This window comes from Astatotilapia calliptera, chromosome 14, assembly GCF_964374335.1.
Source record: "Astatotilapia calliptera chromosome 14, fAstCal68.1, whole genome shotgun sequence".
In the NCBI taxonomy this organism is placed as follows: Eukaryota; Metazoa; Chordata; class Actinopteri; order Cichliformes; family Cichlidae; genus Astatotilapia; species Astatotilapia calliptera.
In genome coordinates, this window is record NC_137435.1 from 7930344 (window position 1) to 7957821 (window position 27478).

Sequence of the window (27478 nt, forward strand, 5' to 3'; positions counted from 1 at the left end):
TTGGTGCAATGACACTATTAGTCAACAGTTTACACACATTAACATTACTGACATGAATTCTAAATAGAAATTGTAAGAGCGCTATATAGGGGCAATTCTGCATTTGGTCAATAGTACAGTTTCCCTTTATTAATGACAGTGTCTTAATATAAACTCTGACTTTTTGGCTAAAAACAACTCAAGACCCTCCTGTATTCCTTGGAAAACAGTTTTCTTTGGATGTGGTATATTCACTGATACATGACGATCCAACAAAAGGAAAAGAAAAAACAAAACATAAAGGTATTCGTTATGTAAGAAAGAAGCAGTTTATTTTCTTAACATTTCTGTGCATGATTTCACAGTAGCACTGTGATTTCTATATTTTGAAGTATACAAAATAAAAAGACAAGCATAGATCAACATACATTAATAACAAAACAACTAAGTTAAAATTACATACTTTGCTTAAAGTACTTTGGTATGACGTCAAAGCATTTATATATCTGCTTACATATATATGAACTATCTAATACATTTTTGCCTCTTACCAACCCACAACGTGGTAGCTTTAAACACTTCTGTGGATGTGTCAGGTACTCCTGATATGGAAGTGCACTCTTGACATTTCGACAAAGAAACATTTGCATTAAAAAAGAAAATTATAAAACAGGAGTCTTACAGACTTGGTACGACATGATGGATGTTTCCTGTGCTCAGGGAATACAGCATTAACTGCCATACTCATTTCCATGTGCACAAGCAGCTGCTTCTCATGACTCTCCAGTGTTTTGTTTTGTTTTTTAACTTATCAGCCAGTAGTAGGCGACAGAGGGACTTAAGAGCTGATATAAAGAGATAAAACCTGAATAAAATAACTCTTAAGGAGGAGTATTTCTCTAACAGTTTCTCAGAAAAGCACTGAATAACTTATTCATATATTTGGTATTTTTCATGTAAACATTCACACCCTCTCACTTCCCTCCTTCATCTGCCTCCTGAGGTGTCTCTCCCTGCCTTTCTTCTGCCCTAATGTCACCTTCTTTCTGCTCGGCAGGCTCTGAAGCCTGCTGTTCCTCCTTCGAAGCATCAGAGCTTCGGTCTTGTTCTGCTTCATGCTCCATGTCTTCCCTGTTGTCGTGGTCGCTTTTTGTCATTTCAGCGTTTGCAGTTTCACAGTCCCCTTCCTTGTTTTCAGCTTCTTTAAGACTACATTCAGCTTCCTCTGATGGGCTGTCCAAAACCTGGTTCTTGACCCCATTTTCTTTTGGGCTGCACAGTTCACATGGGGACAGTCCACTCCCGAAGCCTTCCGCCTCCTCTCCAGCTGATCTCCTGTGCTGTCTTGTGGGCAGTCGCCTTTTAAATGACAGTCGTGCGCGGGTCTGTGTGGAAAAAATAAGCAAAAGGATTAATTTTACATCTGTAAGAGTGTGCAGGTTTTCAGCTTTAAATGATGCAAGTAACTGTTTAGGTTTAATCAGCATATGCGTGACAGCACCAAACAAATGACACCCAGGGACTCTAACTAGGCTAAGGGGATTACATCCTCAATCCACCCAGCAGGAGCACACATGAACTACAGGAGCATCTTGCTTGAGCTTATCCAAGGCCGGCCTGTTTAAACAGACGTTGCAGAACCCCCACTGAGAAGCACGTCAGTAGGGATGGGGGGGAAATGTACCTGGCTGTGGTATCACAGCTTATTCGGCAATTAGCGTGAGAAACACAGGGCTTCAATGTGACAGCAACTCATGTTGGTCATTTTGTGACAAAAGTCACACAAAATTCACCACGAAACATAAAAGAAAGTTAAAGGTGTCATGTAAGGTGCATTTTGGCCTTCTGAAAGTTCAAAGTAATAAGATAAAAGTAGCCTAACTATACTATAAGGAGGAAGCACACAGCACCTTGTTGATGCTTGGCAATGGGGTCCCTTCAGGAGGGCTGTCGAAGCTGATGGGTTCCTCCTCTTCACTGGATTGATGCGAGGGTTGCAGGGTGGGAGTCAGAGGGCTCAGGCGGCTGCAGGGCATGGTGGGGGACAGCGGTGCCTGTGGCAGTTTCACCTCTGGAGTCTTTGGTGAAGGCAGCAGAGCAGTGGGTGACAGAGCGAGGTTGGCCTGAAGGGCAGGAGGGAAGATCCTGAAGCCAAGATACTAAAATTCTTCCATGAATTTTAAACTTCAATAACTTATAAACATACCAGAATAACAGTTTACTGAAACACAGAACTTGCTTTATAAGGAGATTAGGTGAAGCAGAAACTAAACTCTAGCATTTCTTTGAACATGTGTAAATAATATTTCCAGTCACAACGTGAGCATCGTTCTTTGAAAACTGAATTTAACTCATTACTTTACAGGCCTACCTACTTGATATTGCTCTGCGTACAACTACAACATTCCGGTTTTAAAATGTCACTGCTATAAGTCTGTCCTTGAAAAATCAAAGTGCTGCAAATAGCCGACAAATTAACCCCGCCAACTGATGTCCTACCTGCACCGGAGAGAAAAGAAAGAGGGAGAATCGGCAGCCCTTTTGTCCCATGGCTGCCCACCGTGTGAAATTGCAAACCAAAGGAACTCAAGTAGCAAGTTAAAGCCTCGCCAGAACCTCTGTAGTCTGTGATCCAATTAGCTCATTAATCTGTGCAGATTGCTGCATAAGGCACAAGCCTCTCCCCTTTTACCTCCCTGCATGTGAGCGGCTCAGGCACCAGTGAAAACAGAACAGCGGGTGGCAGTAATGCTTTAAAAAACAGACTCCTGAATACTCACTGCAATAACCCATCATTAGTGAGCTTTGCAGCTTTTTCCCCCCCTCCTTCACCAATGAACCATGTGTTGCACCAACCTGCAGTTTCTCAATGACGGCAGAGTTCTTCAGCTTGACTTTAATGGGATTTGGTGGAACAGCAGATTTCTGCCAGAGAACACAGTTAATGAAAGACAAACATACAGTGGATTCACAACTAATATTTGCTAAAAGCTAATATTTATCAAAAGTTAATATTTACTAAGAGCATTGGTTGATTGTGCTTTAAGGCGCTTTTTCTTATAAAGTAGCCCATTAAGGCATATGTCCTACCAGATGCTAAGAATTGTTATATACATTTAAACATATTTCAGTTTTGTTACTAACAAAATATACATTTTTATTGTTTTTTATGCTTATGTAACATTTCTGTTGTGCTTTTTATTGGCCCATAACTCAATGATAGATTTGCGTAGTTTGTTTGGCATGTTGTCATTTTACTGGGAGGAAAAACAACAGGCCTTTCCCAATGATTGAGGCAGAAGAAGAAAACCAAAAACACAAATAATAAAATACCACATTTATCAACATTACACTACCCACTATGTTGAAACTGTGAGGCTGCAATGAACATGCACAGTAAACAAATCCAAGTCTGTCTTCTGGGGACTTTCAAGAAGCCAAACGTAACACGCGGGTCAATGAACGAACGCGGTGACTCACATCTGACTCGTCGTTATCATCCGTTTGATTTCGCAACTTCAGGGAACACGGAGGTCGTCTTCGAGGCTACAAATTTAAGGGAAGAGAACGAGCAATGATTCACTAACTGCTTCCTTTAAGAAAGCACATATATTTGAATAATGTTCTGCACGGACATACATGTTTATAGACTTTTGTTTTGTTATACAGGACAAATAAAATGCATTACCTCGCCATTTGAGTTGGGTATTGGAAGAATATGACCTTTGAACTTTCCGGCCAGCTCAGCCACCGACGGCTTGGATGGAGAATTCTTCTGAAAGAAAGAAAAAAGGAGAAAAAGTGAAAAATACTGTATGAAAACTTAAATATACTGAAAAAAAAAATAATTAGTTTTAGTATTTCACACACAGACTTCAAAGGTTAATGACAATTCCACAATCGTGACACAAGAACAGTGAATAATATGATAATATTAAGCAATATTTCTATATAGTGTGTATATACTATAACATGAAAAAATCAAAACCTTAAACATAATAGTGCATCAAGACTTTGTCATGGAAACCAAACTGTGGAACTGAAAGGCACTTTTAATTACACCCCCCCTACTTGTCTAAGCTGAATGTTGTAACAAAGGGGTGTAACTTGCTGAACAAACAGAGCTAAAACATCATCCATTTTAATAAACATGGCATGTGCAGAAGGCAGCAGAACACAAATCATGTTCTAAGATTAAATAAAAAAAATAAAAAAAAAAAAAAAAAAGTTTTTCGCTTCCTTCTTCTTAACAAGACTCCATCAGCGTGCCGGTTTAGTCAGGTCCTTAGAGGATCTCATCTAGAAAGCACAGGAAGTGAGCCCCCCCCCCCCCCCTCTTTCGCTCGGTCTCTGCAGCTGTTCCACATCACGCTGCAGCCTGTGACAGGAGGGACCTGTCCTCTGCTTCAAACTGTTATCACTTCTTGGCTGCTTTACTTTCAGTCTCTCCCACTATTCCCAAGCTGATTGCTAAACATCCCTCCTCCGCACTTTGCTTTGATGGCCAGTAACTCCACTCTACCGTGGCTTAAGTAATAAGTTTGCTGACTGTGTCAGACCTAAATCTAAATTGAGAAAAACAACATCAGTACTAGTTTTTTTCCCAGGGTCTAGGTGCATGTTATACCAAGTATTGGAACCGTGCATTAGCTGAGCTATTTGTTTGCATAAGTTGGCAGTCGAAGTTATGCCAGGACTGTGCAAATTCCAGTGCATGATGCAGCCTTTTAATGGTTTGCATTATATTCACTGCTTCTGGGACCCCTCCTTGTCTCTTTGTGGCTTTCATATTACATCTCATTACCATCATACTTTTATTGACCACTAAAAAGCTCGTGCCTCTCCTCACATCTGCGATTCCAGTCACATTTCCTGGGTGTGCACTCGCAGTTCACCCGCCTTGCACATTTTGAACTGTGGCCCATGAAAACATGGATCTCCCAGGCTTCATAGATAGACACATTCCACATTTTAATCACACGCCTTATTTTCCTTCCCCCCCCCTTGTTCTCAGCATGACCTCACCACCTTGCTCCCTCCACCCAAATACGTAATGGCACCAGCAAGCCTCGCAGTGCCTCTCATAACATTTCTCTGCATTCTAATCCAGAGCCAGCCCTTTTCCTGAAATCTCTTTTGTCATTCACGATAAATAATAATTACAAGTGACCACCCACTCGTCATGCCATTATTTTGTAACCTCTAATTGTTTAACTATTTCCTGTCCTTCAAAAACAAATGCCTCCTTGAGAACAAAGTCAAAACACATGCAGGGGACAGGAAGTGGAACTCTTTGTTTTGTATATCTATGCGCTGATGTTTTAGGTGAAGAAAGTCATGATTGCAGTTGGAAAATTGAAACTGCTTATGTGCAGGAAAAATACTACAAATTATTAAAATATGGAGAAGCAAATAAAAGTAAAATTGATATATGTAAATGTCAAGAGGGTCTAGGAGTGTTAGTTATTTAACATCTGCACAGCTTCATAAGAACTAATTGGAGGTGCATTATTATTCTTTCATCCTTCTTTTATGTAAGCCCTTATCTTTAATGAGCTTCTTCATGTGGAACGAAAATAAATGTCACGCTCCATAAAAACTCCCGAATTTAATGACACTTAATACGCATTTATATAAGATGATAAATGTAATTCTGTTCATGCATAATGTAAAAATATCCAAGACGTGTATTATCAACACATCAGCAGTTACTTTAAAACTAGAGTCTTGCATATATTGAGGTAACACCCAAGACCATGCGACATACTGTCTGTGGACGTAAAAACAGTGGTTTTATTAGGTTTCTCATCAGCTTTGAGTTTCACAACATTTTACAGATACAAAGTCAGCACTCTTATGAAAAATGAAGTGCATCTTAACAACGCCAGTGACAAAAATCTTTTTCCTCTCAGCTCATGAACACATATAGCTTCATCAACTGTGTCACCAAGATGACAAAAAGGCTTCTGGTGGGTTATCACTACTACACATGCTTAACTTTGGTGGGACCCCAAGCTCAGTGGAAGAGTGGGAAACTATGTTTCACTATGAGCAGGGCAAACTATTTCTGGGGCTCTAGGCCTGGGAAAAAGCACCAGAGCTGTGTAGGCTTCCTGGATCACAGCTCTACTCTGTAACCCCCCGGCTCCTAAGAGAGTGTGTCCCTGGACATGCTAGACCACATCTGAAACATACCATAATCTAGCATACAGGGCAATTGAACATATCTAAAAAAGGAAATGCCTTCTAAAATGGTAAATGGCCTGTATTTGTATAGCGCTTTACTAGTCCCTAAGGACCCCAAAGCGCTTTACACATCCAGTCATCCACTCATTCACACACTGGTGACGGCAAGCTACATTGTAGCCACAGCCACCCTGGGGCGCACTGACAGAGGCGAGCCTGCCAGACACTGACGCCACTGGGCCCTCTGACCACCACCAGGCCCTCTGACCACCACCAGTAGGCAACAGGTGAAGTTTCTTGCCCAAGGACACAATGACCGAGACTGTCGGAGCCGGGGCTCGAACCGGCAACCTCCAATTACAAGACAAACTGCCAACTCTTGAGCCACGATTGCCCCATGTGTGACACACACAAAACCAGGCCCAGCTTAAATCCAAGAAAGCTTCCTGGAAATAGCTCATTTAGGTTCGCTTTTGCACAAATTAAAAGTGTTCTTACCATTCAATAGCTGCATTTTGATGCTTTCAGTAAGACTGGCGTTTAATGGATCAGAGGTAAAGTGTATCGTCTTTAAGTAAATGACTGACCGCAATAATATAAGCAGACATATGCACTATAGCCCCCACCCCAGCAAATATCTCCACACTGAACAACCACCAGCTTTGCAGTCTTTTTGACATCTAGTCGAGTTTGTAAAACAATATGAAATTGAAAGGTGTGAAGGAAAGCCACTGATGAAATATACTTCTCAAACATTGTCTAGATGTCTTTGTTTGGCTTTCTATCCAAAGAAGGTTTCGTCCCCCCCCCCCCTTGGGGGGGGGGGGGGGGAGTCATCGATCGAGTGGACAGTGAGAACATCAGGAACTATAGCCACTGAGTAGACAATGTACTGCTCACACCACAGCTTTGTAAGGAGAGGATATCTATGACAGTGTAACATATTTACCATGTAACAATTTAAATAGATTTTAGATAAACATCATGGCTGCTGTAATACTTCCGGAGAACACCATGTAAGAGGATTCACTAAGATTTAGTTGTTTTTTTTTGTTTTTTTTAAACAAAGGTTCAATTTGTCTGGTTTTGTCAGAGTGAACCTGTATAATACTTGGAAACAAAATCCATTCACTGAATTCTATTATTGTAGGATATTTACCTTATAATATAATGTGCGCTATATCAATAAAACTGAGTCTTTGTGGTCATATGGTGACCAGTTTTGACCTGAGATGTAACGTCACCATTTTAGTCATGCTGGGACAGTACTTAATGGATGAGCCGTGTTAATTTCGTTGATTAATTCTTTTAGTCATAGTTTTTATCAACAAGCTTTTTTCCCCCTGACGATAACTAAATAAAAACTAATGCACAAGGACAAAAACTATGATAAAATGTATTCACACTTGCGTAGACATATAAAAACAAGATGAAAATGTTCTGGTCAGACAAAATCCAATCAGAGTTCATCAATTTGTGTAGAAAGGCGGGACGAGTTTGGAAGTGACCCAGAAGTACTCTCCTTGTGCCGTAAGGTTAGACATGAATTTGATCTGCCGCCGACAAATGGAGCGGGAGGAGGCAAGCTCCCATGCTCCCTGTTTCTCATGAATACGTGATAAAATGTCAACACATGGGATGATAATAAGAGTAGACGCATTACACTTTTGATTTAAGGAAAATAAGACGCTTTGTAACTTTTGTAACACTTCGTTTTAGCCAGTCTACAATAATGTTACGATATTTAGTCAACTAAAACTAGAGTAAATGGGGGGGAAAAAAAAAAATAAAAAAAATAAAAAAAATAAGGAATTTAGATACTAAATTATGATTATAACTAAATCAAAATTTGCTGCCAAGTTAACACTGCCCGTGAGAACGGAAATATTTGATGCAGTCACATCAAATACTTTAAATCCTCATTTATCTGAGTGTGTGATGTTGGGGCACCCTGATATACAAAGAGCACGGCAAACAGTCAAATATCACTTCTGCTGGGTGGTCACAGGGTTGGGGTCAAACACGAATGCACCTGAAGAGATTTAGGAAAAATGTGGATATTATCTACTAGAGTAATCAATAGATAAAGTGAGAAAATTAGAAAAAGTAAAATTGTACTAACAGTGGGACCAAAACTGGAGACTCCCGTTTGCCATCAGGAAGACGTTTCTATGGTTACCTATGAGGTTTAACAGTGTCTTTAAATAACTAACTGAGAAATTAAGGTGCTACAATTTCTTTAAAATCAATATACTGCGCTAAAAAGATATTTTGAAATTGCTAAGAAAATTATCTACGAATTCCACATTTTCTCTGTGGGCTGTGCTTAGAGACACAAAGGTTATTGCTAACCAGTGCCTTAATTTTTAGGCTGTGGATGGAGACACGAGGTTTACTGTATGACTAGCAGAAGGAGAACAGAGAGACCACAGATCACACAAAACCAGTTATTGTCCGTTCCTGTGATTCCCATTTCCAGAGGCAGGAGAGAAGAAGCACATGATGTTAGTCTGCGTAAATCTTAAACATATCTGCTTGTGCAATTGTCTGAGAGCAAGAAGCCATGTACATAAAGGAGCTGATAAAGGTGCTGTCTGGCGCAGGATCTTTTAACTCTCAATCCTAATAATGTCTAACTGGCGAGCCTCAGGGTGTGGATCGGTGAAAGTGAAGATAAATACAGCACACAGCTGTTCAGCAAGACTTTGTTCCATAGGTTCACCAAGCCTAATGGCTTCAGTTTGAGTCTGCAGACTTTTCACAAGTCAGCGTGTTCTGCCAGGGGGAAAACCACCACAGTTAGCAGCTCCCTTCTGCCTACACATGTTAAGTGGCGAGAGAACAGACAGGCACTTTCTTGCTAGCTGCATTTCCAGGAAAACATGATGTGTTTTTGGACCAGACCTCATCTGAATATGTCAGTTTTCCACTGCCCATTACTGGCACCACCGTTGTGTGTTTTCACTTACGTGTGCTAGTGTTATAAAAGGTCCTGAATCAGAGGGATGAGGTAAATGGACAAACTCATTCACTTGTTGCTGCAGCCTCCGGGGAAATGGGAGGTACTGCAGACACAGCCTAACACTGTCGACTGAGGAGACAAATATTAAATAAGCATCCAGAGAAAAGGAAAACAAATCCAAATGACCCGAGAACAGAAAGCTGCAGATAAAGTTATTTTTCCCAAGAATACCCAGAAGGCCAGAACACATTTTTCTCAAATGTGATAAATGCACCAACAATATCAATATCCCAAGTGACTTTAACTGCGATTTGATTAAGAAATTGTTAATGTGGGAATGCACTGTTTAACAAGAATCTGAGAAACAAAAGCTACCAGAATATGTGAACAGCTCATGGTAGAGATTACAGCTCCCAAACATTTGAACTTATTCAGGAAAACTTTAGTGAGTCTCACAGGGCTCTGGTATTCTCATTCACTCTGATCCAAACAGCACAATGACAAGCCATCAGCATAGTGAATCAGATGGTTGACATTGTGGACTAAAGAACACAGACAGTCACGGGATGACATCATTCAGTGAAGTCACTTTAATTACATGGTACCTGCAGTGTGCCAGAGGATCTGGGATCTGTTCAGGCATAGCGATCATATTTTGGCAATAGCCTGAATAGTGTAGTGATGGAGTAAAGGGATTTGAAGTGGCACATAAGTATGAAACTGGATGTAGACAGTGACATTATATATGCTGCTTGTGAATAAAACATTATTTTTTCCCCATGATTTCTTTCTGTTGGGAATTCAATCTATCCTCCCACTTTTCCACTACTCTACCACTTCCTCTTCCCAACATTTTCTTAACTCCATTCCTGGCACCACAATATTCTGCTAATGAGAGTTGAACTGCATGCGTTTCTAGATCATTTCAAGCAAACTTAAGGCTTTCAGACCGGAGATTGTGCAACAAACAACCACCCTGTACAGCAGGATGTCATTTGTGTTTCAACTGAAAACCTTACAGTTTGACTTTACCCTACTACCACAACCACAGAGACCCGAGTAGTATCTACATGTCACCTGTGTTCTACACTAACTAAGGATAGTTTCAAATCTTATTTAGTGAATTTATAAAAATTTGATTAGGTTTCCAAACAGTATATGTGGACAGGTTAGCCCAACATCAGCCTGCTACAACGTTTAAACTGAATCATAATTTTACTGGCAGTAGAAAGTCTCTAAAAAGAACATGGTGGCACAGTTTAGGTTTGCTAAGTTTAACTGAACAAACCACAAGACTTTTGATGATTTGGTCTTGTTTTGCAGCCAGATAACATCTTGCTGTCATTGACTCGTACAGCAGCTCCTATGTACACCGCAGTATTCTTGAGTCACATGTGAGGCTATATGTCACACAGCTAAAGGTTGACCGAATCTGGGTCATTCAACAGGACGATCATTTCAAACTTCCCAGAAAATCTGTAATGAAATGGCCAAACATCAGCCTGACAGAAACACGCTGGTGTGATGTTAAGAGCTGTGCATAAACGAATGCCCACAAAACTCAAAGAACATTGTAAAGAAAAGTGGGCCGAAATTCCTCCACAGCGATGCGAGAGACTGATAAAGTTATACAGAAAACAATTTCTTTGAATTTTTGCCACAGCAGAAAAAAGATATTGAATTGTTGGGCCTACATAGATTTTTACAAGACTGCATGAAGTGCTATGAAAACTCTTTTTCACATGACTGTACATGCCCAAACCCACAGGATGCACGTGTCTTCCAAGCTACAACAACCTAAAAATCTCAATACCTTTCACACAGTACATTCAATAATAAAGCAACAATGATGAAATCATAAATATTCAACATCTTAAAGAGGTTGCAAGATTTTCCTTTTTAAGAAAAATGCAAAAGTTGATGTGGGAAAAAGGGCAATTGCAAACTATGTGCATCTTGCAGCATTTATTGCATTTGCACTACTTTCTGCCAAAAAAGGAAATCAAGAGCATGGCTAAATGCCACATTTAGAAGAGGGTGGTTGAAGAGGTGCAGGTAGCAGGGGTTAACTGTTCTGCAGGGAGATTTGTAAGAAATGTATAAACTCATGATGATAGTGTTTTTGTACGGTAGTTTCCACTTCCTCTGTTTGGCTCACTGTTCTCAAAATCCTTCTGCACGTACCTCACATTTTTTAGACTTTGCGCTGAAAAGTCAGCATGTTTGAGAAGCTGCAGATGTCTAAGACAGCACAAACAGCCCCCCCGGCCTTTACAAACTTAAATGGCTTTGACTGCAATAACTTGTACCCTGTCAGCTCTGTCAAGATGAAGATCTCAAGAACTTGCCTGCAATAACAAAGCTGGGCCAGAAGTTGTGTTGCCAGCATTCAAATTACAATGATTTCTTCATGGTGTACATGCATGCGTTCATGGTGTAATTTTTAAGGGCAAACAACATGCGTGTTTTGCTTCTACATATCAGTGTCCTCTGCGTTATCTCTTCTGTAGTTCCCACCCCACACACAGTATCTCTCTGCTTCACGCATTGCTTTGAACTGTTAGCTCTGACGAAGTCTCGTCCTGATAGCAGAACCTTTTGGTCTGTGTGGGCTGCAAATAACAACATTGTTTAGGAAAAGAACAAAAGTGTTGCAGTAAAACGCAGCAAAAGCATTTAGAGGATTATGGGGCTTAATGAATCATTTGATCGGTCGTAAAGGTGCAAATAGCCTCCTATGACTCGAGGTGCTATAATGAGGGTTGACGTGGAGAAGTAACTTCAAGCAGCAAAGCAGAGAGTAGACATATGCAACACAAGGAGACATAAAATGCCTTACTTTGAATTAAACTTGGGCAATTTCACATCTGATGGGAACAATTAAACTGCTTCAGCCAGCTGCAGAATCAAGCCCATTTGTCAACCAAACACATTGTGTGCATCCCTCAGGCGTGAAAAATATTATAAATTTACCCAGTTCTGATTTTTTCCCCTCCAACTCCATTTTTTAGATCATCTCATCTTTTATTGTTGCAGCTCACTTCTTGCTGAATGAACCGCCACCGACTCCTAGTATGATTATTGTCATACTAAGGAGGATGATTATTGTCTGCAGACAATAATCCTCGTCTCCCTCTCCAGACAATAATCATTGCACTCATTCATACAGTGCATCTGCATCTTCATCTGGGAACATGCACTGCAAACATTATCAGAGAATCTAAGCATTTTTAAGGAGTGCAAGTTACTTTTTTGTAATGAGCATAGTCCAACTCTCATGTCAACAACAGTTAAGTTAGGCCCCCCAAAAAAGTGTTTATTTTCACCCTGTTACTGTTATCCCCAGGGAAACTGCATGCATTGTGAAATAATCAAGAAAAACTGCAAAGAGCAATAAGATTCTGCATGAAATTATTTTGCGATTACATCCTTTTGGAAGTCAAAGCTTTTGTATAACAAAAATAAAGTTAAAATAAGTAATTAGCCTATAGAAAGCATAAGTTAACTACAAGATGCTGGCTGTTTGTCCAAATGTCACCCAACTCATCCCAACAATGCTCAAAACTGTTTTGGAAACATAAGTGAATTTTATTAACTGTAAAAGTCACAAAACATTGAACAGACACCCCACTGTGTGTGCTTTAAACGGAGATATAGCCATAACGACTCCGTGACTCAGAGGATAGGCCACAGTGTCTTCCACTTTCCTTGATCTTAGTGTTTTGCATTCCACTGAGTTTCACGGTCAGTTAGGTGTCTGTTTTATGTTTGCTACAGAGTGGACCATTCATTCGGTGTACTGAAACATGGCACATTAGCACTGGTTAGGAAAACAAGGCAAGGCCCATCAACAGGAATTAAAAAAAAAAAAAACACTGTCCAAATCACACATATATGGGTTTATTTTACCACACATTGTCTAACATTTATGCAAATGAGTGTAGCGTATGTTTAGTGAGATAGTACCTCATTTGCATTTTTAAATGAGAAAGTAATTAACTCGGAAAGTTTCACGGTGATATCTTTGAGATAAACCGTTTTCAGATAAAAACCGAGGGTATATTACCACAGGCATGAGTACATTTATTTTTTGCCAACCATTTTTGAGCTGAAATGTCAGCAGTACATGTCCCAGTTTTATTCCTACCTATCCACTGAAGTATTTTTCCAACACATTCTTGGAGTAACAACCTTTGTTACCTTTGTTTGCAAATTAGCATGAGCTTAGATAAATAATGCCAGAAGTTTCTTCCTGTTAAAAAGGAGTTTTTCCTTCTCCCAGTCACCAAGTGCTTGCTCTTAGGCAGTCGTCTAATTGTTGGGGTTTGTTCTGCATCGTTGTACCATTTTTACCTTGCAGCATTAACCACCTTGAGGCGACTGTTGTTGTGATTTCGAGTTAAATAAAACTGAATTTAAATAAAGCCACAGGTGCATGTGAAAGTAAAAAAGTCACCAAGTTTAATGGTGATCGGGAATATACATGTTTATTTTCTTTCTTTTTTTACTCTTTTCGTCTGTAGTTGTAGTATACAACCTTTGACAATGGACTACATGTACCAGTGACTGCAGCGCTGCGAGCACCATTTAAAAAGACATGTTGTAATGCAAAAGTGGAAAAACTAACTCATTAGCAAATGTCTGGCTGGTACAGACTGAGTTTCTGTGTTATTGGTCTCTTTACTTAGGATTACATAATAAATGTGCATGCCATATGGTTGGCAATGCGATCTCAAATACTCAGTCCTCCAGCTGTGGGGATGTTTTTCCATGAGAGGAAAACCACCACACATGCATATACAGTACTAATTTTCAGGTGTTTGTGCACATACACACAAACACACAGTTAGAGTTCCTAGAAGGGAAACACAAAGTTTAAGAACTTCCATGTGTTAATCTTCTCCTTAGGCTGGCTTGAAGGCGGTGACGTAAATCAACATTTGTGACCGTGACCCATTCTTTGACTATGCTAGAACCACACATTGGCCACCATTAGCATGTGACATCCAAAACTAAGCTAAAGACACTTGGATGACAAATTTCACTTCACTAATTGTGGTAATTGCGGAAAGACCAAATGAGCTCAGTCATCAATAGATCCATGAAACTGCTGACAGGTAATAGCAGAATATCCGGGTCTATATGCTGTTCACAGGCTCCCAAATCAAGTCACACTGGGTTTTTTTAGAGGGTACAGAAAATGCATCAAATGCACATCAAAGCTTTGCTTCAGGATGAAAGTTCAGTTTTTGATTATTTTTTATTTTAACAGTTTCATTTCACTGGAAGTATTTCAAATCATAAATACTTGTTTGTTAAACGCTCTTATCTTTCAAGATTTGAAGGTGGTCCCTATTTGCTACACAAAAAGTCAAATAAACTCGCAAGGTGAACAAGTCGAAAGCAATTCTAAAGAATGTGAGATCGGTTTTGTTCTCAGTCTTCTTCTGTGGTTGGAGAAAAGGGGTATTTCTGCTATTTTCCACGAGATTAAAAAAACTTAATAATGATGTCTGAGGGAACAGCTTGTTTTGCAGGGAGGAGGCCGGGAACCTGTGAGCACACAGTGCAGGGGAAGACTGAACAGACTTCCTATACCATAAAGAAGAGCTCGTGTTCTTTCTTTTAGCTTCAGCACAAGTGAGTAAAGGAAAGTTTGGGTTCTGAGAAGTGGCAGGAACCCCCAAAAGTCCTTACAGAAGACTTAAAATTAATAAAATAGCAGTTTGAACTGTAAATTTGCCATCGCGGCAAAACAGCATCTGGTGAAAGATGTTCTAAGAGTTCCGTTTCCTTCCTCTACACTGCTGTTGTGTTGTTAAATTGTGACCACAAACCTGTTATTGAAGCATATCAGCCGGAGGCTCAAACACACAGAGCCAAATAGGTTAAAATTGGTGTGTCTTTAGTCTCTATGCTTCAAAAACACACACACACACACACACACACACACACACACACACATACGGGTCTATGTGGTATGGCGGGACTATACTACGTCAATCCGCCCGGTGGTGGTTTAAGTGGACTACCCTTTTGAAAGGACTTAGAGCCAAGGGAGCGAGGTTAAAGTGTTCGAAAAAATCTGAAAAAAATTTGGGTCACTTCAGACCTCATACACTCCCTATAGAAGTCTAGATACACTGATACACACCAACCAGACTCTATTGTGTTTTCTGGAGACATTGTCCACTTGACAACAATGTGTTTTATGAGGTCCAAAAAAAGCAATATTGGGTCTTTAAAGGGACAATGATGTAATATGTAAATAGCTCATCATTACCATGAATACACATCTGACAGGACACAGGATTACTGGAACATCATTTTATTAGTGTTCTTGGATCTGAACATTAATTTTAACCATAAATAAAAAAAGAAATCTATGGACAAAAATGCCCACGCTTCCCACAGAAATATAAAAATATAGAAAACAGAAAAATTAAAAACATTTAAAATGAATTTTAATAGTTTAAAGGTAAATATTAAGGGGAGAAAATATGCATTTATAATTTTTTATTTTAAATATAACCCGTCAAAAAAAACCCTAAATAAATTAAATGTAAAAATTATGAAATACAAACTACTTCTGTATTTAACAAGAACTTTTTTTTCTTTAAACAGAACATCAGTGTTAACAACAATTGGCAATCTGACCAAGATGTAAAACCACAGCTCTCTAAACAGTTATTTTAGTTCATTTTTTTCTGCCTTTTTGCAGTTAATCCTCTGTTTCTTACAAAATCTCTTATGTTTTGAACTGTTCTTCCTGCCAACACCGGATCTTCTACCAATTTGCAATGACTGCATTCATTTTTGGTGGCTAGTTTCCCTTCGTTTATGTGGTCTTTCAAATGCCTCATCACTGCAGCAACCTCAGCCTTGGACCACATGTTTTTGGGAGCTCTTCGGGAATTGTGGGATTGAGCAGCATTTTTCTCTGGAAGATATATAAAGTAGTAGTAGTTAAAACAAACAAAAAACCAAACAAAAAAAACAAAAAACATTTGCTTGTTAAAAGAATGGATGCTACCCTGTACTAACTTCTGAAATGTGTTGCTACCATCAATATCAAAACGAGCTAAAATTCTGTTTGAAAATTTATCAAATTTCTAAAATGAGACAACATTTAGTGTTCCGCTGTGAATAAAAGACTGAATAAAAAGTTGAATAAAAGTCTCTTGATGCATGCTCAATCATCCAGGTAAGTAAATCCCAAAACGTTGATTCTGTTAATCTGGACGTAGCGTTTTCAGTGGGAGAAACATTTTGTCACTCATCCAAGTGACTTTTTGCCACCACTCTGCAGTTTGCCATATGTTGCAAAGTGATGAAACAATAATAAGCTTCGAGAACCAACTGCACCCCTTACCTTCAGAGGGAGCAGCAGTCTCACTTGCTGCAGGCATTGTGAGTAGTCCTTCATCTGCTGATTACACAATTTGATTAAGTTTTAATATTTGTAACAAACATTTTATCCACAGAAACCAAGCTAGTGGTAACTTACCACAATCTACAGTGTCTTGGGGCTGCGCTGTGTTTGTGGAATCAGCTACTGCATGTACAGGCTCACTGGTGCCACACGCCGACATTGTGAGTGATGTGTCATCATCATCTGATTCACTCTCACTGTCCTTTGTTTCAGCATCACTTAATGCAATTTCATCTGAGAAATTGTGGGGGAAAAAAACCCAAAAAAACCAAACACATACAACCCCCCCAAAAACCTCACATTAACAACGAGATATGACAAAAAACAGAGCAAATACTGGAAATTATAGTACATAGTTTTACTATTTAAGGCCTGCTGCTGGGTTGTTGCCCTCCTATGGCCTACTCCACATCCAGGTAGCACCTCCATGCTCTGGACACTACACTAACAGACACAGCAAACCTTCTTGCCACAGCTCACATTGATGTGCTACGCTAGATGAGCTGCACTACCTGAGCCACTTGTGTGGGTTGTAGACTGTCTCATGCTACCACTAAAATGAAATCACCACCAGCATTCAAAAGTGACCATAACATCAGCCAGAAAGAATAAGTGCTGAGAAGTGGTCTGTGGTCACCACCTGCAGAACCAGTCCTTTATTATGGTGAATTGACTATAATTTCCACTTGTTGTCTACTCTATTTGCAAAACAGCATGTGAAACTGGTTGTCAGTGTTACTTCCTAAGTGAACAGTTTGATATAACAGAAGTGTGACTGACTTGGAGTAACATCGCATCGTTTAAGTGTTCCCTTTATTATTTTGAGCAGTTTATGTTATGGAATGGGGAATTGAGGACAATCCCAAGTATACCATTTTTACAAGGTCCTGCACCAATGAGGTAATACTACATTTCTTTAATTAGACGTGACCACCCATTAATTAAAAAGGGAGCAGTGTTCATTTCAGCTAGTCTTAACTTGTTGAACTCCATTAATGCTTTTTACTATATAATGTACCTATTCACTAAATGTCTCACCTTTGCACTTATAGCCAAGCCACTTGAGGGAGGAAACCAGTCCCACACACTGAATGCACTTGTCCAAAGATGATATTGTTGTGCACACCAGACGATGATTGTGACACTGTTAGCAAAATATTGCAACATTTATTTGTTTTGGACAGTTGGAAAGGTGAGGTGTTTTCAATTCAGTTGCAGATATCAACTAATAAACTTCATCCATGTAAATCACATCACACCCAGGTGACTGCCAAACACACACACACACACAGCATCCATAAGGAATGATGATAGATTAAATTATTAGTTCATTAAGTGGTACACTGGATTATATTTACCCTTTCAGGCTCTGGATGTTTCAGGTCCAGATCATTGTTTGGAAAGCTGTTTGGTTGCGGCTTTAGGCAGCTCACAGTCTTCTGAATCTGGCTGGTCTCAGTCTTCGTGTGTAACAGATAGAGAATGAAGACAAAAGAACAGTAATCTGACAGTTACTAAAAATGCATCACTCAAGAGGATGAATAGACCATTTCACTATTGGCAAATAGCGTAAGGTACACATCGTGCATGAGAAACATTCATTAAAATCTGTCCTAGGTCAATGTTACCTCTTCAAAATCTTGCACTGAAGAAGAATGCATGGCTTCTGAGTCTTGCTGAGGCATTTCTTCATCAAGATCCTGCAACAAAGAAAAGATGGCACAAAGATTAGACCAAGTGCTCTTCTTGCAACTGTACTGGGCAGGCCTGTGCTTCTGTTTTTAATTTGCATGTGTGTGTGTGTGGGGGGGCCTTTCCACTCAAGAAATGTTTTCTTCTGAAAAAAATACTGGCTACAATAGTTAACAACTGATTCCTTTGCAATCATCCATCCTCTTCCACTTATCCTTATCAGGATTGTGGGGTAGCAGTTTTGGGGCCTATACCAGCTACCATAGGGCAGTACAACCTGGACAGATCACCAGTCTAACATGGAAGGACAAGCATTTGCATTCACACCAAAGGGCAGTTTTGAATCACCAGTTAACCTAACCCCATAAGCTACATCTTTGGACTGTGGGAAGAAGCCAGAGTACACAGCCAGAGAGAGCCCATGCACTAAAGCAGTAAAAAGTGCCTAAAACAACTTAAGAAGTTGTATAGTACTATCTATCTTAATGTTCAAGCCTGAGTTTCAAAAAATTTCAACATAGAAACAAAGCACATGCAGTCAGTTCTGCATGCTGTAGGTCAAACTGTCAAGACATACGAGAAGACCCCTCCTAAAACCAGAGTGATGTCACCATGAAGCAAACTTTGACGGAGTCCCCCAATAACAGTGTGGTCCTCCTAAGTCACATTTGGGTGGTTAACACACACACACACACACACACTCAGATGTTATCCAGACTTGCACTTTGAAACAATGAAAAGGACCTACAAGCCACGGTCCATGTAAATCACATCACACCCAGGTGACTGCCAAACACACACACACACAGCATCCATAAAGAATGATGATAGATTAAATTATTAGTTCATTAAGTGGTACACTGGATTATATTTACCCTTTCAGGCTCTGGATGTTTCAGGTCCAGATCATTGTTTGGAAAGCTGTTTGGTTGCGGCTTTAGGCAGCTCACAGTCTTCTGAATCTGGCTGGTCTCAGTCTTCGTGTGTAACAGATAGAGAATGAAGACAAAAGAACAGTAATCTGACAGTTACTAAAAATGCATCACTCAAGAGGATGAATAGACCATTTCACTATTGGCAAATAGCGTAAGGTACACATCGTGCATGAGAAACATTCATTAAAATCTGTCCTAGGTCAATGTTACCTCTTCAAAATCTTGCACTGAAGAAGAATGCATGGCTTCTGAGTCTTGCTGAGGCATTTCTTCATCAAGATCCTGCAACAAAGAAAAGATGGCACAAAGATTAGACCAAGTGCTCTTCTTGCAACTGTACTGGGCAGGCCTGTGCTTCTGTTTTTAATTTGCATGTGTGTGTGTGTGGGGGGGCCTTTCCACTCAAGAAATGTTTTCTTCTGAAAAAAATACTGGCTACAATAGTTAACAACTGATTCCTTTGCAATCATCCATCCTCTTCCACTTATCCTTATCAGGATTGTGGGGTAGCAGTTTTGGGGCCTATACCAGCTACCATAGGGCAGTACAACCTGGACAGATCACCAGTCTAACATGGAAGGACAAGCATTTGCATTCACACCAAAGGGCAGTTTTGAATCACCAGTTAACCTAACCCCATAAGCTACATCTTTGGACTGTGGGAAGAAGCCAGAGTACACAGCCAGAGAGAGCCCATGCACTAAAGCAGTAAAAAGTGCCTAAAACAACTTAAGAAGTTGTATAGTACTATCTATCTTAATGTTCAAGCCTGAGTTTCAAAAAATTTCAACATAGAAACAAAGCACATGCAGTCAGTTCTGCATGCTGTAGGTCAAACTGTCAAGACATACGAGAAGACCCCTCCTAAAACCAGAGTGATGTCACCATGAAGCAAACTTTGACGGAGTCCCCCAATAACAGTGTGGTCCTCCTAAGTCACATTTGGGTGGTTAACACACACACACACACACTCAGATGTTATCCAGACTTGCACTTTGAAACAATGAAAAGGACCTACAAGCCACGGTCCATGTAAATCACATCACACCCAGGTGACTGCCAAACACACACACACACAGCATCCATAAAGAATGATGATAGATTAAATTATTAGTTCATTAAGTGGTACACTGGATTATATTTACCCTTTCAGGCTCTGGATGTTTCAGGTCCAGATCATTGTTTGGAAAGCTGTTTGGTTGCGGCTTTAGGCAGCTCACAGTCTTCTGAATCTGGCTGGTCTCAGTCTTCGTGTGTAACAGATAGAGAATGAAGACAAAAGAACAGTAATCTGACAGTTACTAAAAATGCATCACTCAAGAGGATGAATAGACCATTTCACTATTGGCAAATAGCGTAAGGTACACATCGTGCATGAGAAACATTCATTAAAATCTGTCCTAGGTCAATGTTACCTCTTCAAAATCTTGCACTGAAGAAGAATGCATGGCTTCTGAGTCTTGCTGAGGCATTTCTTCATCAAGATCCTGCAACAAAGAAAAGATGGCACAAAGATTAGACCAAGTGCTCTTCTTGCAACTGTACTGGGCAGGCCTGTGCTTCTGTTTTTAATTTGCATGTGTGTGTGTGTGGGGGGGCCTTTCCACTCAAGAAATGTTTTCTTCTGAAAAAAATACTGGCTACAATAGTTAACAACTGATTCCTTTGCAATCATCCATCCTCTTCCACTTATCCTTATCAGGATTGTGGGGTAGCAGTTTTGGGGCCTATACCAGCTACCATAGGGCAGTACAACCTGGACAGATCACCAGTCTAACATGGAAGGACAAGCATTTGCATTCACACCAAAGGGCAGTTTTGAATCACCAGTTAACCTAACCCCATAAGCTACATCTTTGGACTGTGGGAAGAAGCCAGAGTACACAGCCAGAGAGAGCCCATGCACTAAAGCAGTAAAAAGTGCCTAAAACAACTTAAGAAGTTGTATAGTACTATCTATCTTAATGTTCAAGCCTGAGTTTCAAAAAATTTCAACATAGAAACAAAGCACATGCAGTCAGTTCTGCATGCTGTAGGTCAAACTGTCAAGACATACGAGAAGACCCCTCCTAAAACCAGAGTGATGTCACCATGAAGCAAACTTTGACGGAGTCCCCCAATAACAGTGTGGTCCTCCTAAGTCACATTTGGGTGGTTAACACACACACACACACACTCAGATGTTATCCAGACTTGCACTTTGAAACAATGAAAAGGACCTACAAGCCACGGTCCATGTAAATCACATCACACCCAGGTGACTGCCAAACACACACACACACAGCATCCATAAAGAATGATGATAGATTAAATTATTAGTTCATTAAGTGGTACACTGGATTATATTTACCCTTTCAGGCTCTGGATGTTTCAGGTCCAGATCATTGTTTGGAAAGCTGTTTGGTTGCGGCTTTAGGCAGCTCACAGTCTTCTGAATCTGGCTGGTCTCAGTCTTCGTGTGTAACAGATAGAGAATGAAGACAAAAGAACAGTAATCTGACAGTTACTAAAAATGCATCACTCAAGAGGATGAATAGACCATTTCACTATTGGCAAATAGCGTAAGGTACACATCGTGCATGAGAAACATTCATTAAAATCTGTCCTAGGTCAATGTTACCTCTTCAAAATCTTGCACTGAAGAAGAATGCATGGCTTCTGAGTCTTGCTGAGGCATTTCTTCATCAAGATCCTGCAACAAAGAAAAGATGGCACAAAGATTAGACCAAGTGCTCTTCTTGCAACTGTACTGGGCAGGCCTGTGCTTCTGTTTTTAATTTGCATGTGTGTGTGTGGGGGGGGGCCTTTCCACTCAAGAAATGTTTTCTTCTGAAAAAAATACTGGCTACAATAGTTAACAACTGATTCCTTTGCAATCATCCATCCTCTTCCACTTATCCTTATCAGGATTGTGGGGTAGCAGTTTTGGGGCCTATACCAGCTACCATAGGGCAGTACAACCTGGACAGATCACCAGTCTAACATGGAAGGACAAGCATTTGCATTCACACCAAAGGGCAGTTTTGAATCACCAGTTAACCTAACCCCATAAGCTACATCTTTGGACTGTGGGAAGAAGCCAGAGTACACAGCCAGAGAGAGCCCATGCACTAAAGCAGTAAAAAGTGCCTAAAACAACTTAAGAAGTTGTATAGTACTATCTATCTTAATGTTCAAGCCTGAGTTTCAAAAAATTTCAACATAGAAACAAAGCACATGCAGTCAGTTCTGCATGCTGTAGGTCAAACTGTCAAGACATACGAGAAGACCCCTCCTAAAACCAGAGTGATGTCACCATGAAGCAAACTTTGACGGAGTCCCCCAATAACAGTGTGGTCCTCCTAAGTCACATTTGGGTGGTTAACACACACACACACACACTCAGATGTTATCCAGACTTGCACTTTGAAACAATGAAAAGGACCTACAAGCCACGGTCCATGTAAATCACATCACACCCAGGTGACTGCCAAACACACACACACACAGCATCCATAAAGAATGATGATAGATTAAATTATTAGTTCATTAAGTGGTACACTGGATTATATTTACCCTTTCAGGCTCTGGATGTTTCAGGTCCAGATCATTGTTTGGAAAGCTGTTTGGTTGCGGCTTTAGGCAGCTCACAGTCTTCTGAATCTGGCTGGTCTCAGTCTTCGTGTGTAACAGATAGAGAATGAAGACAAAAGAACAGTAATCTGACAGTTACTAAAAATGCATCACTCAAGAGGATGAATAGACCATTTCACTATTGGCAAATAGCGTAAGGTACACATCGTGCATGAGAAACATTCATTAAAATCAGATCATTGTTTGGAAAGCTGTTTGGTTGCGGCTTTAGGCAGCTCACAGTCTTCTGAATCTGGCTGGTCTCCGTCTTCGTGTGTAACAGATAGAAAATGAATATACAGTGCATTTTTGAAGAGGCTTTTGAAACATTAAATAAACTGTATGAGAAAGATAAGTTTCAAGCTATTGTCTTTAAAATATTCACTGTCATGTATAGAGAATTTAAGGCCCTATGATTAAGAGACAAATAGTCAGTGTGATTTCTTTATTTTTTAAGCCATTGCTAAAGGAGTAAAACAATCACCTGTAGCAGCAACGAACTGTCACTAGGGCCCATTTATCTTCGAGGGACAAAATTTAAAATGAATCTAACTAAAGAGGCTACACAGCAAAATCTCCAGTGTTAAATTAACACTAGAGAGTGTCTATATGGGTCCACACAACACTGTTGAGTGTTGAATTAACACTTTTGACAGTGTTATATGTTTAAAAGTAACCTAGTCAGTTTTGAAGATTAACAAAGACTAACACTGAGCAGTGCTGATTTTCTAACACTGGAATATTTCTAACATTTTGAGTTATTTTCCAGTGTTAGAAAATCAGCACTGCTCAGTGTTAGCCATTGTTAATCTTCAAAACCGACTAGGTTACTTTTAAACATATAACACTGTCAAAAGTGTTAATTTAACACTCAACAGTGTTGTATTTAACACTCAGAGGTGTGGACCCTTATAGACACTCTCCAGTGTTAATTTAACACTGGAGATTTTGCTGTGTAGAATCACATTAAACATCAATCACTGTTAAAATTTAGAAACCGAAAGCCATTTTTTATTTCTGCATACCTGCTGATATTTTTTTAGTGCTTTTAGAGGGCTTTGATGTGGCAGCCATCACAATTGCCTGTTTTCCATTAGTACCTACCCCTGTTTTTCCAGTAGGTTATAGTACCATGTAGTTTTTCAGTAACTACTGCACCAAGGTTCCAAGTGATCCAAAGTGATCAGAAAATTTGACATAGACTGAATGCCACCAGGTGGCTGGTCAATGGTGTCACTCGATAAGTTATGAGTGCGCCTCCTTCGTGAAAATCCAAGCCATCATTTTTGAAACTCTGAAATGTTTGAAATAGCGACCAAAATTAACAGCGTGATCCCTGAATTGAACACTAAAGTATAGACTGAGCAGCAGGCATTTTGTCACCTTGACGTCCATGCTTGCTGTGGCATTTATATCACTGGATGCTCGGCTGCATTGCTATAGTTACCCCAGGCACAGTAGGTGATACTCAATTTCAGTGAAAAACTAGATGCCCTAAGTCACGTTAAGCCAATTTGAGTAGGTACAAATGTAAAAATGGCTTAGGGTATGCAATTTATCAGTTCCAAAAAGTACAATTGTAGAAATACCTTGCATCTCCAGAGCCAATCCGAGTCACCATAATTATAGTCTATTTCTTCACCTGGACTTATGTCTCTGCTTGCAAATAAGCATAGATGGGGCTTTCCATTGATATTTAATATTTTCATCTTAGCACTTGTCAACGACAACCACATCAGTCCAAGTCTGCCTAATGACCCATCTTCTTGAGATGCATCCACACTGTGGGGTTAGGCAAAAAAGTATTAGCTTAACTAGTTAGGAAGCTTTTTTTCATAAATCAAAAGCAATGTGTAATTTAATCTTAATCAAACTACACTGATATAATACGCACCACCAGAGTTTTCCATCAAACTTGAATTCAAACATGAACACCTTCAGGCTGTCATGATAAACTCTGTGTCTCCGCTCACATTCTTCTTTTGTTATGAGTTTACCTCTGTATTCCAAAAGAAAGTCTCCTTTTTGGAATGGAACAGTCGTGAAAATGCCCCGACCTGAATTGCAGAGGCATACCAAGTGAGTGACAAAAGACAGTGACAAACTCCAAATCTAATCCAAACTAAAGACCAACTTACCTTTGAAGGCATTTATGTAGTGGATATCAAGTCCCAGTTTGTCCCTTCCAGCAGAAACATGACAGACTGCATCCTCCCGTGGAGGAATGAGTCTCCTTCGCATGTTCTCCTGTACGATTGGCTGTATTACCAAAGCATATAAAGTATTACGATTATCGTCATCATTGTCATCATCATCAGTAGTAGCAGAACTAGCAGTAGTGTAGTTTACAGCATAAACACAGCTGACTTATTCATAGTGCTAATTTATGCCTTCTTTTAAAATGTTAAAGGCCTAGTACTCAAAATGGCGACATGTGACATTTCTGTAATGGCGACTGCAGAGAGTGATACAAGTACTGAGAAAGCTTAGGCATCAAAACTGTAAGAAGTTTTTTCTTCAGGCATATAAATAAATACACGACTAAATACACTTATACCCTTGCTTTTATTTTAGGGCTGTCAGCAGAATGGACAGACATTGGACAAACTGCCCGAAATTAGCTAACAGCGACATCAGGGATTTTGACTCAGACTGCGCTGGTTTAATTGTTAATCGCGTTAGTCGCGATGTCGGCATTAACACGTTTAAGCCACAATAATGCTTTAACACCGAGTAAATCCTAACACGGGTTAGCCCGCTTTATCGCGTTGACGCGGTTAGTCGTCAGCCCTATTTTATTTACTCAATGACAAACGCTGGGGCCGTTTTACTTCTTCAAAGACTCACTAACAGTCCATAAAGCATAAATTAAACCAGTTTAATATAGGCCTGTGCACCTATAATTTCATATAGTATTAAAGTCATGGTGCATTTTACATTAAAAAAGGCTTACCTTTGTGTTTTTAATCCGTCTTCGTATTGCCGTCGACATACACTTGTTAAAGGGCACGCGCGCGAAAGTTGTGGCGCCGTTTCCTGTAGGTACCGCCTATATATATAGCCTACCAATCACAATGACTTCCGGCCGTGTGTATTGAAAATGTGTATTAAATTGCAGTACCTACACACATCCACTCTAACTCGAAACGTCGCTGTGCAATACACTGGAATACACAAAAATCAGGTGAGGGGTATAGGTGGACTTTTAAGAAAATCAGAAAATCTTTTAATTATAGTTTAATAAATGAATTTACACTACAGTTTAAGCAAATACAGGTCAAAAGATAAATAATGACCTCATAAGAAGTAGAAAAAATTATTATTTAGACACTTAAAAATGCATTTACAAGTCATGTTTTAGGGGGACACATGAATACACAGCAAAAAGTCGAAATGTCCCCGGAGCCCAGGTACAGCGCAGGTCAAATGTCAATCCATACCACATAGACGCACTCACACACACACACACACACACACACACACACACACACACACACACACAAAAAGAAAAATCCAAAAAGTGAGTCTGAGTTTAAAAGCACATCACGCTGCTATCACGTGCTGATTGCTATCACAAACCACACTATATGATCATCTTAGTAAAGACATAGGACACGCTCATAATGAACCATTGGTCAAACATTTGTTAAAACATTGCGCAAACAAGTCCCAGTTCCCCCACAAATATCCCAGTAATAATACTGAGCACAAATAAACTCTCCTATGATGCAATGCCTTAATTTCAACCACACAGTCTCTACACACAACCAGATTAAATGTTAAAAACATCTGGCTTCAGAGCACGGGCTGCATAACGACTGCGCTCGGAGTCATATATATAGTTTCTACCTCCATCCTGTTGAATGTGGAAAAGACCGTCCCCTCCTGCGTAATTCTCTCCTTTTCGGCCTCTTGGAGCGAACTGCTGGGTTGTGAGGAAGGTGAGAGCGGGGAGAAGCGTAGCTCGTAGATAGAAACTCTGTGTTTATATCTGGAGCCAAATCAGCCTCATGGAGGTGGGAGGAGCGGGCAACTTTCACGCGCATTTGGCTCCTTCAACGCCGTCAAGTCAGTCGGATTGAAAATGCCACTTTTCCCAAAGCCTTTCAAAATAAAACGCACTTTGCCGTCACTCAAAATTACTTTTGTCTTGCAGGTTTGGCAGCTGCAGGGCCGGTCCGTGGCATAGGCCGTATAGGCAAATGCTAAGGGCGCCGTCCATCAGGGGGCGCCACGCCAGTGCCACAAATGTTGAAAAAAAAAGAAAAGTTGGTACTATTATTTCTAAATACAAAAAATAATCCCACGTTAATTAAAATGCAAAGTAAAGCTTATTTAATAGAAATATTATTTGTTACAACATTACGCCCCCCCCCCCCGCACGGTGCGCCCCCTCCCTTCCCGTATCATGGTTCCTTTTGGACGTCACCACATCAAAAAATCAACACAAGATGTCAAAACGGCCAAAACTGTCAGGTGCCCAGGGAAGAAAAAGGAGAAAAGAAGAGGAGGAGAAACGAGAAAAAGACAGAGGTAGGTAACGTTAGCCTACATGAAATTATTTGTCTGAATGTGATAGTAACCTAAATTTTTAGCATTAAGCTAATGTTACATGATTCGCTAATTGCTAATCAATAAATAGCTAGTTAACTGTTTTAACGTCAGTTAATATTGTGGAGG

At 40.0% G+C, this 27478-nt stretch overlaps 2 protein-coding genes across 4 annotated transcripts; both read right to left on the reverse strand.

Moving 5' to 3' along the window:
- Positions 1 to 285: 285 nt before the first annotated feature.
- On the reverse strand, positions 286 to 26980 carry LOC113036727 (capZ-interacting protein). Of its 2 annotated transcripts, none has more exons than XM_026193176.2 (6): positions 26648 to 26980; positions 3668 to 3754; positions 3460 to 3525; positions 2836 to 2904; positions 1890 to 2102; positions 286 to 1364 (listed from the first exon to the last, which is right to left on the reverse strand). In XM_026193176.2, exons 1-6 carry the CDS (start codon positions 26651 to 26653, stop codon positions 954 to 956), a joined length of 852 nt encoding a protein of 283 aa, XP_026048961.1. In that variant the 5' UTR covers positions 26654 to 26980; the 3' UTR covers positions 286 to 953. The 2 variants fall into 2 exon arrangements, with proteins under 2 accessions (XP_026048961.1, XP_026048962.1); XM_026193177.2 differs by having other exon boundaries at positions 3668 to 3751; positions 26648 to 26782.
- LOC113032502 (uncharacterized) lies at positions 15440 to 25929 on the reverse strand. Of its 2 annotated transcripts, none has more exons than XM_080288635.1 (17): positions 25752 to 25929; positions 24937 to 25057; positions 24693 to 24855; positions 24388 to 24580; positions 22742 to 22843; positions 21807 to 21878; positions 21537 to 21638; positions 20602 to 20673; positions 20332 to 20433; positions 19397 to 19468; positions 19127 to 19228; positions 18188 to 18259; positions 17918 to 18019; positions 17598 to 17703; positions 16635 to 16793; positions 16500 to 16553; positions 15440 to 16067 (listed from the first exon to the last, which is right to left on the reverse strand). In XM_080288635.1, exons 1-17 carry the CDS (start codon positions 25788 to 25790, stop codon positions 15820 to 15822), a joined length of 1881 nt encoding a protein of 626 aa, XP_080144761.1. In that variant the 5' UTR covers positions 25791 to 25929; the 3' UTR covers positions 15440 to 15819. The 2 variants fall into 2 exon arrangements, with proteins under 2 accessions (XP_080144761.1, XP_080144760.1); XM_080288634.1 differs by having other exon boundaries at positions 16500 to 16556.
- Positions 26981 to 27478: the final 498 nt, after the last annotated feature.

What these genes read in the sequence shown, in the direction of transcription:
- LOC113032502 (XM_080288634.1), bottom strand. Translation starts at nt 25,790, where the DNA reads ATGTCGACGGCAATACGAAGACGGATTAAAAACACAAAG. An exon ending in CAGTGCAAGATTTTGAAGAG is followed by an intron (nt 20,434 to 20,601) that starts GTAACATTGACC and finishes TTACACACGAAG; the next exon opens with ACTGAGACCAGCCAGATTCA. An exon ending in GACTGCTGCTCCCTCTGAAG is followed by an intron (nt 16,068 to 16,499) that starts GTAAGGGGTGCA and finishes TATATCTTCCAG; the next exon opens with AGAAAAATGCTGCTCAATCC.
- LOC113036727 (XM_026193176.2), bottom strand. An exon ending in ATGATAACGACGAGTCAGAT is followed by an intron (nt 2,905 to 3,459) that starts GTGAGTCACCGC and finishes GTTCTCTGGCAG; the next exon opens with AAATCTGCTGTTCCACCAAA. An exon ending in CCGTCATTGAGAAACTGCAG is followed by an intron (nt 2,103 to 2,835) that starts GTTGGTGCAACA and finishes CCTGCCCTTCAG; the next exon opens with GCCAACCTCGCTCTGTCACC.